Source organism: Schistocerca nitens, chromosome 2, assembly GCF_023898315.1.
Source record: "Schistocerca nitens isolate TAMUIC-IGC-003100 chromosome 2, iqSchNite1.1, whole genome shotgun sequence".
In the NCBI taxonomy this organism is placed as follows: Eukaryota; Metazoa; Arthropoda; class Insecta; order Orthoptera; family Acrididae; genus Schistocerca; species Schistocerca nitens.
Genome location: NC_064615.1, coordinates 876,263,887 through 876,282,852, shown reverse-complemented (window position 1 = coordinate 876,282,852; position 18,966 = coordinate 876,263,887). Strand labels below are relative to the sequence as shown.

Below are 18,966 nucleotides of genomic sequence, written 5' to 3'. Positions count from 1 at the left end.
CAACGATACTGCAGTGATATTCTGTACCCATTCATAAAAGAACTTGTGTTAAGTGAAATACTGAACGGTTATTTTCAACAAGATGGTGCAACCGCGCATACAGCTCGTGTTTCAATGTCACTGCTTGCTGATGTTTTTGGTGATCCCATAATTTCACAGGGACTTTGGCCTCCACGATCGCCTGACCTAACACCACCTGAATTTTTCTTCTGAGGTGCAGCGAAAGCAACTGTCTATAAAAACCGTCCAAAATCCATCGATGAACTGAAAACTGCAATATCTACTTTCACTGCTTCTGTTACAGAAGAAATGTTACAGCTTGTGTTTGGAAACGTGATTAGACGAACTGAATTGTGTATACAACGACAGGGGGGACACTTTCAACATTTAATGTGAAAATTTTTAAGTAGAAATGAATATTCAATAAATTAATAACTTAGTTAAGTCCCATAGTGCTCAGAGCCTTTAATTAATAACTTATATTTCACTGAGTTTCATTTCGGTATATTCACTGCGGCATACGGCACGCGCAGCTAACAATCATACGGGACTGCGGAGAGACTTTTTGAACACCCCGTATGAGACGGGCGAAATACCCTAGACTTCAAGACGAATGTAATAATTCAGCTCTGAAGAAGGCAGGTGCAGACAGATGTGAATATTACAGGACTAGCTCGTTAACAAGTCGTGGCAGCGAAATGCTGACAGGAATTACTTACAGAAGAACGGAAAAGTGGTGAAAGCCCAACTCGTGGAAGATTAGTATGGGTTCCGGAGAAATAAAGAAACTCGCTGTGCAATACTAACGGTACGACTTAACTTAGAAAGGCAGACCTACGTTTATAGCATTTGTAGATTTGACAATGTCGACTGGGCTGCAACGCCCTTTAGAATTCTGTAGGCGGCAGGGACAAAACAAAGGAAGCGAAATGTTATTTACAACTTACAAGTTGTATAGGTTAACTGGCGACTTTGGCAACTGCAATGAAAGCCTTATTAAGAGCAGACGGATTTCGCTTTATTTTAAAGCATCTTTTCCTCTTACACTTTTGCTTGTTCTGATCATGAACGGCTCGCATGCTTTACTTATTACAATAAACAATTTTTATTTTTTTCGTTACTCACGGTTTTTTGTTGTTTACCCCAGTCTTCTTCGTCTTCCACGTGCATGTGTTGAGTATCTGCATTTGCACCAGCACTTTCACTGCATTTAACATATTTACGCTTCTGCACATTGTCCTCTCGTCATTTTTCTATTGCGGGATGCGTTCCTATTTTGTTTGTTTTCATAGTGGTGCAGCCATCTGCTATTGTTCTGTGAGCTTTTATATTTTCTGATTAGGAAGAGAGAGAGAGACTACATTTTTAATGTTTTTATTTCATTAATTTTTTAATCTCTCTCTTCATAGACGTAAAACAGAAACACTCACAAAGCGATAGCAGACGGCTCCGCCACTAACAAAACAAACAAAACACGAACGCATCCCGCAGTAGCACAACAAAACATGTAAAATGACGAGAAGAGTGCACAGAGGCGCAAATGTGTTAAATGCAGTGAAAGTGAAAGTTCTGTGTGCATTTGCAAATAGACAACGTATACACGTAAAAGACGAAGAAAAAAAAAGCCCGTGGGAAACGAGGAGGAGGAGGAGAACTGTTTATAGTAATAAGTAAAGTATGCGAAATGTTAATAACCAAAACAAACAAAAGTGTAAGAGAACAAAAGAACCATATTGTTACAGCAACCACTTAAGATGCTTTAAAATAAAGCGAAACGCGTGTGGTCTTTATAACACTTTCTTTACTGTTGCTGAAGACCTATACAACTTGTATATGTGTAACTGCGGAAAAAAGAGGCCCAAAAACAAAGAAGACAAGATGTATATTTACGGCTCGTACAGATACCAGACTGCAATTATGAAAGTCGAAGAACATGAGAGGGAAGCAGTGGAACTCTCTTAAGTTTGGCGATGACATTGTAATTCTGTCGGTGACAGCATACGATGGATTATAGACGTAAGACAACGGTAATGGAACGTAGTTGCATTAAAACAGGCGATGATGAGGAAATTAAATTAGGAAATGAGACATTAATATAAGTAGATGATGAGTGCTAATTGGTCAGCAAAACGGCCGATGGTGACGAAGTAGAGGATATAAAATGCGGACTGACTGGAAGAACTAAAGCACTTCTGGAAAAGAAGAGGATTTTGTAAACATCGGATGTAAATTTAACTGACAGGAAGTCTTTTCTGAAGGTATTTATGTGGAGTGTGGCCTTGTATGCAACTGAAAGGTGGATGAGGAGCAATTCAGACAAAAGCAGCAGAGAAGCTTTTGAAACGTGTTGCTGTAGAAGAATGCTGAAGATTACATGGGTAGATTATGAGAAGATAATGAATCGAATTAGGGAGAAAAGAAATTTGTAGCATAACTTTATTAAAAGAAGGGATCGGTTCACAGGACGCCTTCTGAGTTACCAAGAAACTGCCATTTTTACTGCTGGAGGGAAGTGTGTGTGTGTGTGTGGGGGGGGGGGGGGGGGGGGGTTAAAATTGTGCAGGGAGACCTAGGGACGAATACAGTGAACCGGTTGAAAAAGATACAGGTTGCAGTCGTTATTCGGAGATGCAGAGGCTTGCGCAGAATAGACTAGTGTGAAGAACCGCATCAAACCTGTCTTCGGACTAAAGATCACCACAACAATGTATAATCAACTCACTAAAAAGAAAATGCTATAAATTCAAACTGAAGACCCAGACCTATTGAAGAGATGTTGCATATAGGGCAGTTGAAAACTGACTGGATGGGCAAAAAAGAAAATAAACAAAAGAGAAAACTGCCGTGGAATGGTTTTGGTAAACTAATTAGTTTTTCGAAACTAGGCTTCTGACATATATGGAACAAAAACACATTAAGTATGTATTACCAATTTTTAAAAAATGAAAACTTACGATTAAACGCACCGCCGATGTCAAGATCATTAAGACGGAGCACAAACTCGCCTTGATTCAAGAAACCAAAGAAAACCTACATGTGGGTGGCTAAAGAAAGAGTTGTGGTACAAGGCTTGCTCAAAAAAGGGATTGGAAAATAGGACACATCCTGGGGCATCAACATCGTACTGCACAAAGCAGCAAGCTCTACGCAATGGTGAATCACTGTGACCGGCGCTTCAACCGAAGGACAATACAGATGTACCATTTGGTTAAACGTTGAAGACAGTTTCCTTACCTTGCCATCGTCGTCCTTGACTTGTATACGTCGGCCTTCAGCAGAGATGACGCGCGCCCCAATTGCGACATCGAACTCATTGGTAGAAACAGGTTCAATCCAGATGTAATCTCCCTGTGAACAATGAAAAAGGCGATATTAGAGAATGACGAAATAACTGTCATTATTTATAGTTTCTTTTTAGCTTTTTATGCGTCTGTTATGGCCTAGAGGAATTACGCCAACAGTAAGTGCTTATTACAAGATACGAGATCGTAGCTCCCATCCTCTCTCCGCCAGCTGTGAAAATGCGTCAGTTTGAATCATCTTACTTGCGGATAAACGGATTAATAAATAAGAGGGTCATTCCAAAAGTTGCGAACGTTTGTTTCCCCACACATTTTTATTCAAGATGTAAGGTTGTCATACGTTTCCTGCTGTTGTAAATAATTCTCCTTTACTGTACTGAGATAAATTTGAATGACTTCTCTGCAGGAATAGTGAAAAGATCCATCTACATCTACATATATACTCTGCTAGCCACCAAGCTATGTGTGGCAGAGGGCACTATTCGCGCCGAAGTCATATTTCCTACCCTCTGTTCCACTCGCGGATCGCGCGAGGGAAAAACGACTGTCTGAACGCCTCAGTACGAACTCTAATTTCCCTTATCTTTGAATGGTGATCATTGCGCGATTTGAAAGTTGGTGGTAATAATATATGCTCTACATCCTCGGCGAAGATCGGATTTTGGAATTTAGTGAGCAGCCCCTTCCGTTTACCGCGTCCTCTATCTGCGTGTCCCATTTCAAACTTTCTATGAGATTTGTAACGCTCTCGCGATGGCTAAATGTACCACTCACTCACGAATTTTGCCGCTCTTCTTTGGACCTTCTCAATCTCTTGAATCAGACTCAACTGGTAACGATCCCATACAGACGAACAATACTTTAAGACTGGACGGACTAATGTATTGTAAGCAATTTCCTTTGTTGAAGGACTGCATCGCTTCAGAATTCTAACAATAAACGGCAATCTAGAGTTCACGTTACCCGTTACTTGTGTAATCTGATCGTTCCATTTGAGATTTCAAATCATCACACCCAGATACTTGACGGATGTTACCACTTCCAAAGACTGGACATTTATTTTGTACTCTTACATTAATGGGGATTTTAGCTTTGTTAGACGCAGTAGGTTACACTTACTAATACTGAGAGATAACTGCCAATCATTACACCACGCATTTATTTTCTGCTAATCCTCATTGATTTGCTCACAACTATCGTGTGATACTACTTTCCTGTAGACTACAGAATCATCGGCAAACAGTCTAATGCCGCTGTCAATACCATGAATCAGATCGTTAAATCGTAAAAAGCAGCGGACCTATTACGCTGCCCTGGGGCACATCTGATGTTACGCTTGTTTCTGTTGAAGTCTCCCCATTCAGGACGACAACTTTCTATCCAACCGCATATGTCATAGGATAGACCGTAAGCGCGTACTTTTTGGAGCAAGCGACAGTGTGGAACTGAGTCGAACGCCTTTCAAAAGTCGAGGAATATGGCATCAATATGGGAGCCGGTATCGAGAGCCTATTGTATATCATGCACAAAGAGTCTCGCATGATCGCTGTTTGCTATAACCCTGCTGGCTTCTGCAGATGAGATTCTCAAAGTCTAGAAAGATCATTATGTCTGAACACAAAATATGTTCCATGATTCTACAATAAATCGATGTCAGTGAAATTGGCCGGTAATTGTGTGCATCCGATTTTCTACCCTTTTTATAGATTGTTATGACCTGGGTCTTCTTCCAGTCCCGTGGAACTTCCCGCTGTTCCAATGATCTTTGATAGATGATGGATAAGAATGGCGCTATATTTGTAGCATAATCAACATAAAATCTTACGGGGATACCGTGTACAACCCCAGATACACTAAACACTATGTCAGCCATGCTTGCGTTTGTTCGATAATTGAAAGGGGGAATGGTGCTGCAGTTCTCTACCGTAAGCGAGTTTTGAAAGCTAGGTTTAGAATTTCGGCCTTCTGTTCATCATCCGTTACATTACCCGTGCTGTCAGGACGAGAAGATATTGAATTATTTGTAGCGTTCATATAATTTACGTACGACCAAAATTTTTTGAGGTTATTTTTAGAATCTACAGATAAAATATTGCTTTCAAATTCGTTAAAAGAATCTCTCATTGACATTTTGACAGCTGCTTTCATTTCGCGTAATTTGTGTTTTTGAGCGGGGCAGTGACTACGTTTAAAACGACTGTGCAAAACTCTCTGCTTTCTCAGCAGCTTCCTAATATAATATGTTCGCTGAACCAAGGTGGATCCTTTCCCTCCCTTATATTTTTGCTAGGCACATATTTCTCTAGCACGTTCGACTTTGTGTTTAGTTTTATCTGTGGTTGACTTGCTAGTCAGTCTGTTGCGCAGCGCTGGGGCATTCTTATTTGAGGCATAGAAGCGAGCAGTTAAGTTTTTCAGACAAAGATATCCGTTATTCTTGAATCTGGGAGAAACCATCTGGAATACTATATTATGGAGATGAAAACTTGTTTACAACGCTATTCCATTCTTTGTATTAATGGAGAATATTTTTGGAGAACTTGTTGGGGGTAGTCCTGGCATGCGCAAGAATAAGATGTTTGTTTGTCAGAACTATTAATCAAAGGAAATCTTTGTCCCTCAGATAACAAACAATATTTATGATTAGTGGTAATTTGATCTCTTTGTTTTCATTATGTCACAAATTACGCAACTGGTTGAGATGTCTGTAATTTTTTGTAACGAGAGAATTTCGCAATTGTTATAGTCCTCTTATGTTCTATTGTTCTTTTTGTCAATAATCAGAACTTAATTTTTCAAGAACAATTTTCTTTAAAGTAAAAGTCACCTCCATCATGCTTTGTATATTTTGTCGTGTGTGCATTGCACCTGCAACAAATTGTTTCTGACAAACAAAAAAATAAAAAGCCTGAATACATTATTTTTCTCTAGCTGCTGAATCTGCTGATTTGTATTTGTTTTCGAGAACATCAGCACATAAGACACAAAATAACATGTTGAACAAGAGGTAAGTCAGTTATATTTCAGGATAGATCTCACCTTGCATTCTTATGAGCAAAAAGTACATAGTGAGTGTGAGGGGCCCACTTGTACGTGGAGCCCGATTTTGTAATACAATTAATGAAAAATGACCTGAAACGATTGTCGTATGTAGAAGAGATTGTATTTTTGACACCACTGAATGAAAGATGATGTCTGAGTGGGTGAACCGATTGTAAGTAAGGGCGCGCGGAGCGCAGTATAAGTTGCCGTTGCACTCTGTTATAGGTAGGATGCAAGACTTGAGCCTAGTGGCTAGCTACGAGAATTTAGTTGTTGGTCTATGGACGCAGCATAATACAATTTTATAAAAGGAAGTGATGAATGGTGTTGTTTGTGCTCACACCGAGCCCGTAAATGTTAGGTCGTAGTTATTTCTATAAAAGTGTAAAATGCGTATCATTAATTTGAAAGGCTATAAGATTATCAAGAATTGAAGTGATACAGATCGTTAACACTATTGGCCATTGTCCATGGTAATTAGAGAAGAGTAATGAAATGATACTGTAACTCAAAGGTAAAGCAACTGGAACAAATTTGTAAGATAATGAAATTTTGTATATTTAGTTTTAAGAATGCAGCATCGCAATTTGTGGATTTCGCTGAACTTTAAAGTACTGACCCTTGAATGCAAGAACCAAATATTTTCCATCACATTTAATGTATAGGTTGATTAGGTATACCCTATTTCTAATATTTTGTGTGTTTTTAATCCTGAAACAAAGAAGTAAAAGTTTGGAATCTATTTTGTCAAACGATGTCGGACTTCCTGTCATGTAACAATCCACGTTTATTAATTACATCAGTAAGTGAGAATTGTACAACAGTTGAGAAGTTCACTGATTTTGAACTTAATATAAAATGTTTCATATCAGATTTTGTGAAGGAGAAACTTTATTTTGAATACAATTTTCAAGCTGAAGCATTTGGTCTTTGGATATCCCCTTATTAGTGCCTCATCCTCTTGCATGTCGTGTTTATTTAAATCGAATGAATATTATAAAAAAAAATGATTTTTCAATCAGAATCAGAGAATATTAATGTTGCAGATAAGAAAATTATTAATGTTTGTAACAGTTTCAATGCGGGCAGCATTGCACAACGCTGCGCCAATATGTATTTTCACTGAACATTTGCAAGGTTATTCGTTCATCACTCAATCTACTGATATTATTTGTATGAAGTTATTTTATGCCCGGAATTGCACTTCGCCGTGCCAAGATTGAATATTTTCTATGCCTACTGTGGACAGATCAGAATAACAAGATTACATGCGTTGCGACTCTAAACCTAAGGAAAATTTATTTGATTGTTTATTTGCACGCGAAATTTTGTCAGTTGTTTTGTACAGGCCCATAGAACTCGATGCTCACGAGATTGGGTGAATTTCAGAGGGATTGATTTCATTGTACGCATTGCATACTGGTTTTACAGATCAAGTTGTTTAATTTTTTTGGATTACAGTAAAACTGATTAAGCACACCGTCTGCTCAACAACATGTCACACAGTAAATTTGCTTAAGACAAACATCACGCATTGCATATTCATTGGCAAACAAAAACACAAATCTCTTTAAAGGAACGTTAAATCAGAATTATCAAGTGTTGTGCTAAGGACGCAGATTGATTTTCAGTGAACAGTGTTGATAATTTCATACAGTTACTTCTTTTCTGATTAGAGCAGTAATTTATTCAATAGATTTTTTTACATTATTTCAAATTCTGCATTTCATTAAGTTGAAGGTTTTTTTTAACGTCATTCTTCACATGCGCAACACAGGGCCAACCAACAGTCAGTATTATGAATGAGATTTTCTCTCTACAGCGGAGTGTGCCCTGATATGAAACTTCCTGGCAGATTAAAACTGTGTGCCGGACCGAGACTCGACCTCGGGACCTTTGCCTTTCGCGGGCTCATAACAGTCTGTATTCTGAACACGATATCGAAAGTACACGTTACATGAGGAGAAAGTTGTGGGAAACAAAATATTCAATATTCGCACATACAGACAAATTAGTCTTCTAGAAAGCTTACAAAGCTAATGAAGGAAAACATATTTTGGCAATTTTTGTGGCTTGGCATAGACACGAATGTGTAACAATGATCTTAATTTCTAATATATCCTTGATTTGTATAGATCGCAAATTTATAAAAAGATATCACCGGTTTTGGTTACGCTAGCAATCATCTCCATATCATAAAATGTCGTTAGTGAGTGTAACCCGTCACATGTTGTACATTCAAGTAAAACATGTGACAAAGAGACGTTTCTATGGGATTAAGATTGGTTTATATACCGCGACACTCGAGGTTTGATACTGTGTCTTAACGTTCGTCAAACGAGGAACGTGTGCATGCAGCCCTGTGACCACGGCTGTTGTCATCGTGGAATACTGGATTCTGCTTCATGCTCGAACAATCTACGGTTATACTGCCGGTTCATAGTGTCCAACGGGCACAATATTTCGGCGATCAGACATGTCGCCACCGTCAGCGCACCTGACGTTGGCGACATGTCTGATCGCAGAAATATTGTGCCCGTTGGACACTATGAACCGGCAGTATACCCGTGGACTGTTCGAGCAACAAATACGCCGGGAGAAACTGAAGAATCACAGTCTGCTTCATGTTCGCGGTAGCCTGAACGAGTGGGCCCGAGTCGCGGTTCGAAAAACAACCCGAAACATCGGAAACCGCCTCTGGCCTGAACCACAGTGACCAGTTACATTGTGACCACTTCCTATGTTCGACGTCATCGTGCAATAACCACTCACAGACGGCGGGTGGCGCCAATAGCAGTGGAGGGTACACAATTCGTGTCGGGGGGACGCGGAAAACAGTACAGTCGCTGTTGTAATGTGAAAACGGAGCGATTTATCTTACGTTGAAACGGGCACGGTCACTGGCTTTCGGGTCAAATGTGGAAGCATTTCTGAAACGGCTTCGTTTGGAAACTGTTCGCGTGCTGCCGTGGTTAAAGAAGACGGTGGCTACCAAATGGCGCTATCCAAAACTGGCACCGAGGCAAATGTGGTGCATCACGTGCATGGATGACAGATGTTAACGATGCCTGCCTACGGCAACTGTTGAACAAGTGATCGCCTGATGAACCAAGGGGGCTACCAACACCATCTACTCAACGATCGTTCAGCGAGCGTTGATGCATACAGGGTGTTACAAAAAGGTACGGCCAAACTTTCAGGAAACATTCCTCACACACAAGGAGCACGGAACATTCCAGCCTATGACTCGCGACTGGGGAAGACCTAGAACGACGAGGACATCTGCAATGGACGAGGCAATTCTTCGTGCAGTTGACGATAACCCTAATGTTAGCATCAGAGACGTTGCTGCTGTACAAGGTAACGTTGACCACGTCACTGTATGGAGAGTGCTACGGGAGAACCAGTTGTTTCCGTACCTTGTACAGTGTGTGCAGGCACTATCAGCAGCTGTTTGGCCTCCACGAGTACACTTCTGCGAATGGTTCATCCAACAATGTGTCAATCCTCATTTCAGTGCAAATGCTCTCGTTACGGATGAGGCTTCATTCCAACGTGATCAAATTGTAAATTTTCACAGTCAACATGTGTGGGCTGACGACAATCCGCACGCAATTGTGCAATCACGTCATCAACACAGATTTTCTGTGAACGTTTGGGCAGGCATTGTTGGTGATGTCTTGATTGGGCCCCATGTTCTTCCACCTACGCTCAATGGAGCACGTTATCATGCTTTCATACGGGATACTCAACCTGTGCTGCTAGAACATGTGCCTTTACAAGTACGACACAACATGTGGTTCATGCACGATGGAGCCCCTGCACATTTCAGACGAAGTGTTCGTACGCTTCTCAACAACAGATTCGGTGACCGATGGATTGGTAGAGGCGGACCAATTCCATGGCCTCCACGCTCTCCTGACCTCAACCATCTTGACTTTCATTTATGGGGGCATTTGAAAGCTCTTGTCTACGCAACCCCGGTACCAAATGTAGAGACTCTTCGTGCTCGTATTGTGGACGGCTGTGATACGCCATTCTCCAGGGCTGCATCAGCGCATCAGGGATTCCATGCGACTGATGGTGGATGCATGTATCCTCGCTAACGGAGGACATTTTGAACATTTCCTGTAACAAAGTGTTTGAAGTCACGCTGGTACGTTCTGTTGCTGTGTGTTTCCATTCCATGATTAATGTGATTTGAAGAGAAGTAATAAAATGAGCTCTAACATGGAAAGTAAGCGTTTCCGGACACATGTCCACATAACATATTTTCTTTCTTTGTGTGTGAGGAATGTTTCCTGAAAGTTTGGCCGTACCTTTTTGTAACACCCTGTATGTGTGTGCGCTGTAGGCGCCTGGTTCATACCCTATACTGACACCCTTCATGGGCAACGGACACTGGAATTTGCACACCAATACCGCAATTGGACGTCCAATAGGCGGCGAGAAGTGGCCTTTTCAGAAACGAGTCAGCTGTTATAACGCTACTTATGCAGATGGTTACGTAATTTTCATTTGCACTCAATATCGAAGAATAATTTCGCGTAGTAACAGCAATAAGTAGATTATTCTTACACTTATGCAGAACACATTGAAAGCTTGTAATTAAAATTCTTTAATAGAGCAGAACGAATTGTCGACAAACATTCAAATGGTTCAAATGGCTCTGAGCACTATGGGACTTAACATCTGAGGTCATCAGTCCCCTAGAACTACTTAAACCTGACTAACCTAAGGACATCACACACATCCATGCCCGAGGCAGGATTCAAACCTGCGACCGTAGCGGTCAGGCGGTTCCAGACTGTAGCGCATAGAATCGCTCGGCCACCGCGGCCGGCTGACAAACATTCACGGATTGCTTTTAACATATCTGTCGTGTCTGTCAAGCATTTTACATAATAGTGGGAGTACCCATTTTTTCCTCAGCGTGGCTAACTACTTCATAAGCAAAGATCAATACAAAGAATGCGTACTACAGATCACTTTGTCGTCTGGTATTAAGTAAGTGGCATTATTATTAGACATCTTCAAATTCCGTAGGATTGTTTACAATTAATGTTATGACATATACATTGTCATTCAACTGCCCCTACCGCTGTCGTTTTACGTAACTCGCCATGTTACATCTGGCTTTCACAAACCACGTGCAAGGTTTTCATATTCTCTCGCTTGCTACGCATTACCTGTTAGTCCTGCAGAAAAAATGGGCAGTGTCTTTTTGTAGGAAATTTACAGTACTCAAATTTTGTACAGGAATAGGTTTTCGCTGGAAGCCAAGGTTATGTAATTATTCCAGACAAATGTACCAAAGCGACCTTCAAACGCACCTCCACCCACACTCATTCCTTACCAGTCGGAATTTATAGTTAGTTGTTCGTGTCACACCTCCTACAACTATACAAAAATTTCCGACCACATGAACTATTCTCTAATAATTGAGTTTTTACGCCATTAGCGTATACAGATACTTCATTAACGTTTTTCATTTAAAAGTGCCCATAAAGAATAATGAACGAAAACGATTTTAGTTAATGTTGCGCTACAACTAATTACTTTGACAATTCGATCTAAACTGAACCCATTCAAACACAGTAGTTCGTAGTCAGAAAGCCTCACGAATGAAAAGATGTAATTGTTTATTTTATGCTGTTATAATTCACAAAATACGCTACTAGCCATTAAAATTGCTGCACCACGAAGATGACGTGCTACAGACGCGAAATTTAACCGACAGGAAGAAGATGCTGTAAAATGCAAATGATTAGCTTTTCAGAGCATTCACACAAGGTGGCGCCGGTGGCGCTGACATGACGAAAGTTTCCAACCGATTTCTCATACACAAACAGCAGTTGACCGGCGTTGCCCGGTGAAACGTTGTTGTCATGCCTCGTGTAAGGAGGATAAATGCCTACCATCACGTGTCCGACTTTGATTAAGGTCGGATTGTAGCCTACCGCGATTGCGGTTTATCGTATCACGACATTGCTGCTCGCGTTGGTCGAGATCCAATGACTGTTAGCAGAATATGGAATCGGTGCGTTCAGGTGGGTAATACGGAACGCCGTGCTGGATCCCAACGGCCTCGTATCGCTAGCAGTCGAAATGAAAGGCATCTTACCCGCATGGCTGTAACGGATTGTGCAGCCAAGTCTCGATCCCTGAATCAACAGATGGGGACGTTTGCAAGACAACAACCATCTGCACGAACAGTTCGACGACGTTTGCAGCAGCATGGACTACAGCTCGGAGACCGTGGCTGCGGTTACCCTTGACGCTGCATCACAGACAGGAGCGCCAGCGATGGTGTACTCAACGACGAACATGGGTGCGCGAATGGCAAAACGTCATTTTTTCGGTTGAATCCAGGTTCTGTTTACAGCATCATGATGGTCGCATCCGTGTTTGGCGACATCGCGGTGAACGCACATTGGAAGCGTGTATTCGTCATCGGTATACTGGCGTATCACCTGGCGTGATGGTAAGGGGTGCCATTGGTTACACGTCTCGGTCACCTCTTCTTCGCATTGACGGCACTTTGAACAGTGGACGTCACATTTCAGATGTGTTACGACCCATGGCTCTACCCTTCATTCGATCCCTGCGAAACCCTACATTTCAGCAGGATAATGCACGACCGCGTGCTGCAGGTCCTGTGCGGGCCTTTGTGGATACAGAAAATGTTCGACTGCTGCCCTGGCCACACATTCTCCAGATCTCTCACCAACTGAAAACGTCTGGTCAATGGTGGCCGAGCAATTGGTTCGTCACAATACGCCAGTGACTACTCTTGATGAACTGTGGTATCGTGTAGCTGCATGGGCAGCTGTACCTGTACACGCCATCCATGCTCTGTTTGATTCAAATGGTTCAAATGGCTCTGAACACTATGGGACTTAACTGCTGGCCTCGTGATGACTGGGTGTTGTGTGCTGTCCTTAGGTTAGTTAGGTTTAAGTAGTTCTAAGTTCTAGGGGACTGATGACCATAGATGTTAAGTCCCATAGTGCTCAGAGCCATTTGAACTTAACTGCTGAGGTCATCAGTCCCCTAGAACTTAGAACTACCTAAACCTAACCAACCTAAGGACATCACGCACATCCATGCTCGAGGCAGGATTCGAACCTGCGACCGCTGCGGTCGCGCGGTTCCAGACTGTAGCGCCTAGAACCGCTCGGCCACTCCGGCCGGCGCTCTGTTTGACTCAATGCCCAATCGTATCAAGACCGTTATTACGGCCAGAGGTGGTTGTTCTGGCTACTGATTTCTCAGGATCTATGCACCCAAATTGCATGAAAATGTAATCACATGTCAGTTCTAGTATAATATATTTGTCCAATGAATACCCGTTTATCATCTGCATTTCTTGTTGGTGTAGCAATTTTAATGGCCAGTACTGTAGTTAGGTAATAAGGCCAGTCACTGTAGACCAACAACGGTCGAATGTGGGAAATAATTCGTGCAGTCGCAAATTTTTATGCAGTGTCATGAACAACATATGAGAGAGCCTGAAAGGTAGGGCGGAGTGCGAGAGTGGGAGTGGGGGGGTGCGTTTTAAAGTCATTTTTGTACGTTCATCTTGAATAACTCGAAAACCACGGCGCAATGGTAGCCCAGTACAATATTTAACTCTATTTAATATCCTACAGAAAGTTCAGTTCATAATACTTTGCTCGTAGCAAGCGAGACGATATGAACATCTCGTGTGTGGTTTATGAAGGCGAGCTATAAGATTGCAGGTTGTATAAAGTAACAGCAGTAGTGGCAGCTGAATTACGTTGTGTATTGTTAAGCTGTATTTAAGAAGCCTAACTCTGTAACTGTGTATTCGATTCCATGTGAACACTGTTATTATTCATTCTTTGCAGTAAAACATTTTTTCGAGCAGATAAGAGCCCATAACACTTTTCGTCAATACGCGATCAGTGCCACAGTTGCTAGACTCTGAATAGACTTTTTTCTTGCTGATTTATTTGCGCCTAAGAGAAATAACCAGAGAGCACCGTACATCACACAGTCGTAACTAAATTGCACCTTTTGAAACGGAGAACGCGAAGCGCCTTTTGTTGCTGTGTTATTGCCACTTCTACTCAACTTACAAAGCGAAATGAAGCAACCAGAGAGCGGGTTAGCAGAAGCAGGGAGACCTCTCCCGCCAGTCACACTGACCCCTTCCCCTACTTTTACGAGTGGAACTCTTGGAAAGAAATGCGCACCGAATGTAAACGTCATGAGTCACACTATGAAACCAACGAGATACACCCTGAGCAGCCAGACTATTATGACCACTGACCTACTATAGAGAGACACCTGCACAGGCGATAGCGAGAAATGACCACTATCCAGACACACGCATGATGTCCGTAGTATCTGTGAGCGTGCTGCCCATGTGTGGAATGGAGAAGGCGTGCGATTTATCTGAGGTTGACCAAGAGCGGTCTGTGGTGGCCCAGAACCTCGGCACGGGCGTTTCGGAAACTGCAAACTTGTCGGGTGTACTAGGAATGCTGTAGTGAGTTTCTTCAACATGTGGCAAAATCAAGGTGAAACCACATCCAGACACCGTGGGGTTGGGCGGCCACCCCTCATTACAGATGTCGGACATCGTGCACTGAGCAGACTGATGAAATAGGACAGGTGATGGAACTAACGTTAATGCTTGGTAGAGTACAAGTGTGAACACATAGAGCATCGAACACCCCTAACAACGGGCCTCCGCAGTCGACGACACATGCGTGTGCCATTGTTAACACCACGACACTGGCAACTACGACTGAAATGGGCACATGACCATCGGCATTGGATGGTGGCTCATTGGCAGAGCGTTGCATGGTCTTATGAACCCCAGTACCTTCTTCACCGTGCCAATGGAAGAGCGTGAATCTATTGTCTTCCAGGGGAACCTGTACTGCGTTACGGAGACAAGCTGGAGGCTGCTCCATTATGCTCCGGGGAAGATTCAGATGGGATTATGAAGTGGAGCTCGTGCACGGCATCATGATGACTGCAGACCACGTAAAAAGCGTTCATGGCGATCATGTTTCCCGATGGCAGTGGCATTTTTCAACAAGATAATGGGGTGGTTCGAGGAACACAGTGGAGCGTTCCAACTGATGTGCTGGCCACCTAACTCTGTACACGATCGAACACATCTGGGATGTGACTGAACGTGGCATCTGGGCTCATCGCCCCACCTAACGTCCGTCCACGGTAGCTGAGTGGTCAGTGCGATACAAGGTCAATCCTAAGGGTCCGGGTTCGATTCCCGCCTGTGTCGGAGATTTTCTCCGCTCAGGGACTGGGTGTTGTGTTGTCCTAATCATCATCATTTCATGCCCAACGAGGCGCAAGTCGCCGAAGTTGCGTCAAATCGAAAGATTTGCATCCGACGAACGGTCTACCCGACGGAAGGCCCTTGTCACACGACATTTACGTTTGCCACCCTAACCATAATTTACGGGAATCAGGTGGTGTGTGTGTGTGTGTGTGTGTGTGTGTGTGTGTGTGTGCGTGTGGTGCCAACTCCCCCCAGCGACCTACCAAGGCCTCATTGCTTCCATGCTACGAAGCGCCGCCGCTGTTATCCGTGCCATAGGAGGACATACCGAGTATTATATAGGTGTTAATAATGTTCTGGCTGATCAGTGTACGGGCTGTGCAGAGTGCGTCACAGCACGTGTCACTACAGGCCTTACGAGTGCCGCGGCAGTCTCAGGTGGGGAGCGAATTACTATTTCAGACTAGTTCAATAATTCTTGACTGCGCATTTAAATATATACAAGCTCTCGATAGCAAGCGCACGACAATGCTAAGATCTCTAGTGGGTACCTTTTCATTAATATACTGATTTCTCATGGGCGCTGCAGGGAGCCGACGGTTCTCGAAGTGTGATGGACAAGGCAACTCGGAGCCCACGGGAAATACGGGCCCCACAACGAACTTGTGATGGAAATGGAAATGTGTGGCTAGGGCCTCCCGTCGGCTAGACCGTTCGCCTGGTGCAGGTCTTTCGATTTGACGCCACTTCGGCGACCCGCGCGTCAATGGCGATGAAATATCACACTAGTCACCTTGTCTACCATACTTCGCAAATGTTGGCTCCGTGCAGGGCCCACGGAAATCAGTATGCCAACGAAAAAATTACCACTAAAGTTTCTAGCTTTGTCGTGTGCTATCGGGAGCTTGCACGTATTTAAATTGGCAGTTAAAAATTATTAAACTCGTCTGAAATAGCTACTCGCTCGCCGCCGGAGACGACTGCTTGCATCTTAAGACCTTTAGTGTCACGTGCTGTGACGTACGCGCCACGGGCTGTCTTTCTCGTGGGTCTTGAAGCGACTAGTGTGACGTCACAGATTCGTTGCGGGGCCTGTTTTATACGGGGCACGTCACACTACATCTACATGGATACTCTGCAAATCACATTTAAGTGCCTGGCAGAGGGTTCATCGAACCACCTTCACTATTATTCCAATCTCGTATAGCGGGCGGAAAGAATGAACACTTGTATCTTTCCGTACGAGCTCTGATTTCCCTATTTTATCGTGGTGATCGTTCCGCCCTATGTAGGTCGGAGTGAGAAGATTCCGTCGCAACGAAAAACGCCTTTCTTTTAATGATTCTCAGCCCAAATCCTGTATCACTTCTGTGACACTCTCTCCCATATTTCTCGATAATACACAACGTGCTGCCTTTCTTTGAACTAGTGAGAACGGAAGTCAGACCTAACTTATTTTGGTGTCAGGCATGGCTCTATTCAATATGTACAGTACCTGTGGAACAATATACAGTCAGAGAAAAGAAACATATGTTGATTACCAGATAAGTATAGCAGAGGTATCATCATCATCATCATTTAAGACTGATTATGCCTTTTAGCGTTCAGTCTGGAGCATAGCCCCCCTTATAAAATTCCTCCATGATCCCCTATTCGGTGCTAACATTGGTGCCTCTTCTGATGTTAAACCTATTACTTCAAAATCATTCTTAACCGAATCCAGGTACCTTCTCCTTGGTCTGCCCCGACTCCTCCTACCCTCTACTGCTGAACCCCTGAGTCTCTTGGGTAACCTTGCTTCTCCCATGCGTGTAACATGACCCCACCATCTAAGCCTGTTCGCCCTGACTGCTACATCTATAGAGTTCATTTCCAGTTTTTCTTTGATTTCCTCATTGTGGACACCCTCCTGCCATTGTTCCCATCTACTAGTACCTGCAATCATCCTAGCTACTTTCATATCCGTAACCTCAACCTTGTTGATAAGGTAACCTGAATCCACCCAGCTTTCGCTCCCATACAACCAAGTTGGTCGAAAGATTGAACGGTGCACAGATAACTTAGTCTTGGTACTGACTTCCTTCTTGCAGAAGAGAGTAGATCGTAGCTGAGCGCTCACTACATTAGCTTTGCTACACCTCGCTTCCAGTTCTTACACTATGTTGCCATCCTGTTTCAATATGCATCCTAAGTACTTGAAACCGTCCACCTGTTCTAGCTTTGTTCCTCCTATTTGGCACTCAATCCGTTTATATTTCTTTCCCACTGACATAACTTTCGTTTTGGAGATGCTAATCTTCATACCATAGTCCTTACATTTCTGATCTAGCTCTGAAATATTACTTTGCAAACTTTCAATCGAATCTGCCATCACAACTAAGTCATCCGCATATGCAAGACTGCTTATTTTGTGTTCACATATCTTAATCTCACCCAGCCAGTCTATTGTTTTCAACATATGATACATAAATAATATGAACAACAGTGGAGACAGGTTGCAGCCTTGTCTTACCCCTGAAACTACTCTGAACCATGAACTCAATTTACCGTCAACTCTAACTGCTGCCTGACTATCCATGTAAAGACCTTTAATTGCTTGCAAAAGTTTGCCTCCTATTCCATAATCTCGTAGAACAGACAATAACTTCCTCCTAGGAACCCGGTCATATGCCTTTTCTAGATCTATAAAGCATAGATACAATTCCCTGTTCCACTCATAACACTTCTCCATTATTTGCCGCAAGCTAAAGATCTGGTCCTGACAACCTCTAAGAGGCCTAAACCCACACTGATTTTCATCCAATTGGTCCTCAACTAATACTCGCACTTTCCTTTCAACAATATCTGAGAAGATTTTACCCACAACGCTGATTAACGAGATACCTCTGTAGTTGTTACAATCTTTTCTGTTTCCATGTTTAAAGATTGGTGTGATTACTGCTTTTGTCCAGTGTGATGGAACCTGTTCCGACTCCCAGGCCAATTCAATTATCCTGTGTAGCCATTTAAGACCTGACATTCCACTGTATTTGATGAGTTCCGACTTAATTTCATCCACCCCAGCTGCTTTATTGCACTGCAATCTATTGACCATTTTTTCCACTTCCTCAAATGTGATCCTATTTCCATCATCATTCCTATCCCATTCTACCTCAAAATCTGAAACATTACTGATCGTATTTTCACCTACATTGAGCAACTCTTCAAAATATTCCCTCCATCTGCCCAAGGCATCCACAGGATTCACCAGTAGTTTTCCTGACCTGTCCAAAATACTTGTCATTTCCTTCTTACCTCCCTTTCGAAGACTGCTAATTACACTCCAGAATGGTTTTCCAGCAG

General features: G+C 42.8%; 1 protein-coding gene across 1 annotated transcript in view; it reads right to left on the bottom strand.

The window, feature by feature from the left end:
- Positions 1-18,966, bottom strand: part of LOC126237168 (myosin-VIIa) — a 532,624-nt gene that overhangs the window by 121,311 nt on the left and 392,347 nt on the right. The window contains exon 4 of the mRNA XM_049947025.1: positions 3,235-3,348. Within this exon, the coding sequence (XP_049802982.1) occupies positions 3,235-3,348 (114 nt within the window). The remainder of the gene's footprint in view (positions 1-3,234; positions 3,349-18,966) is intronic.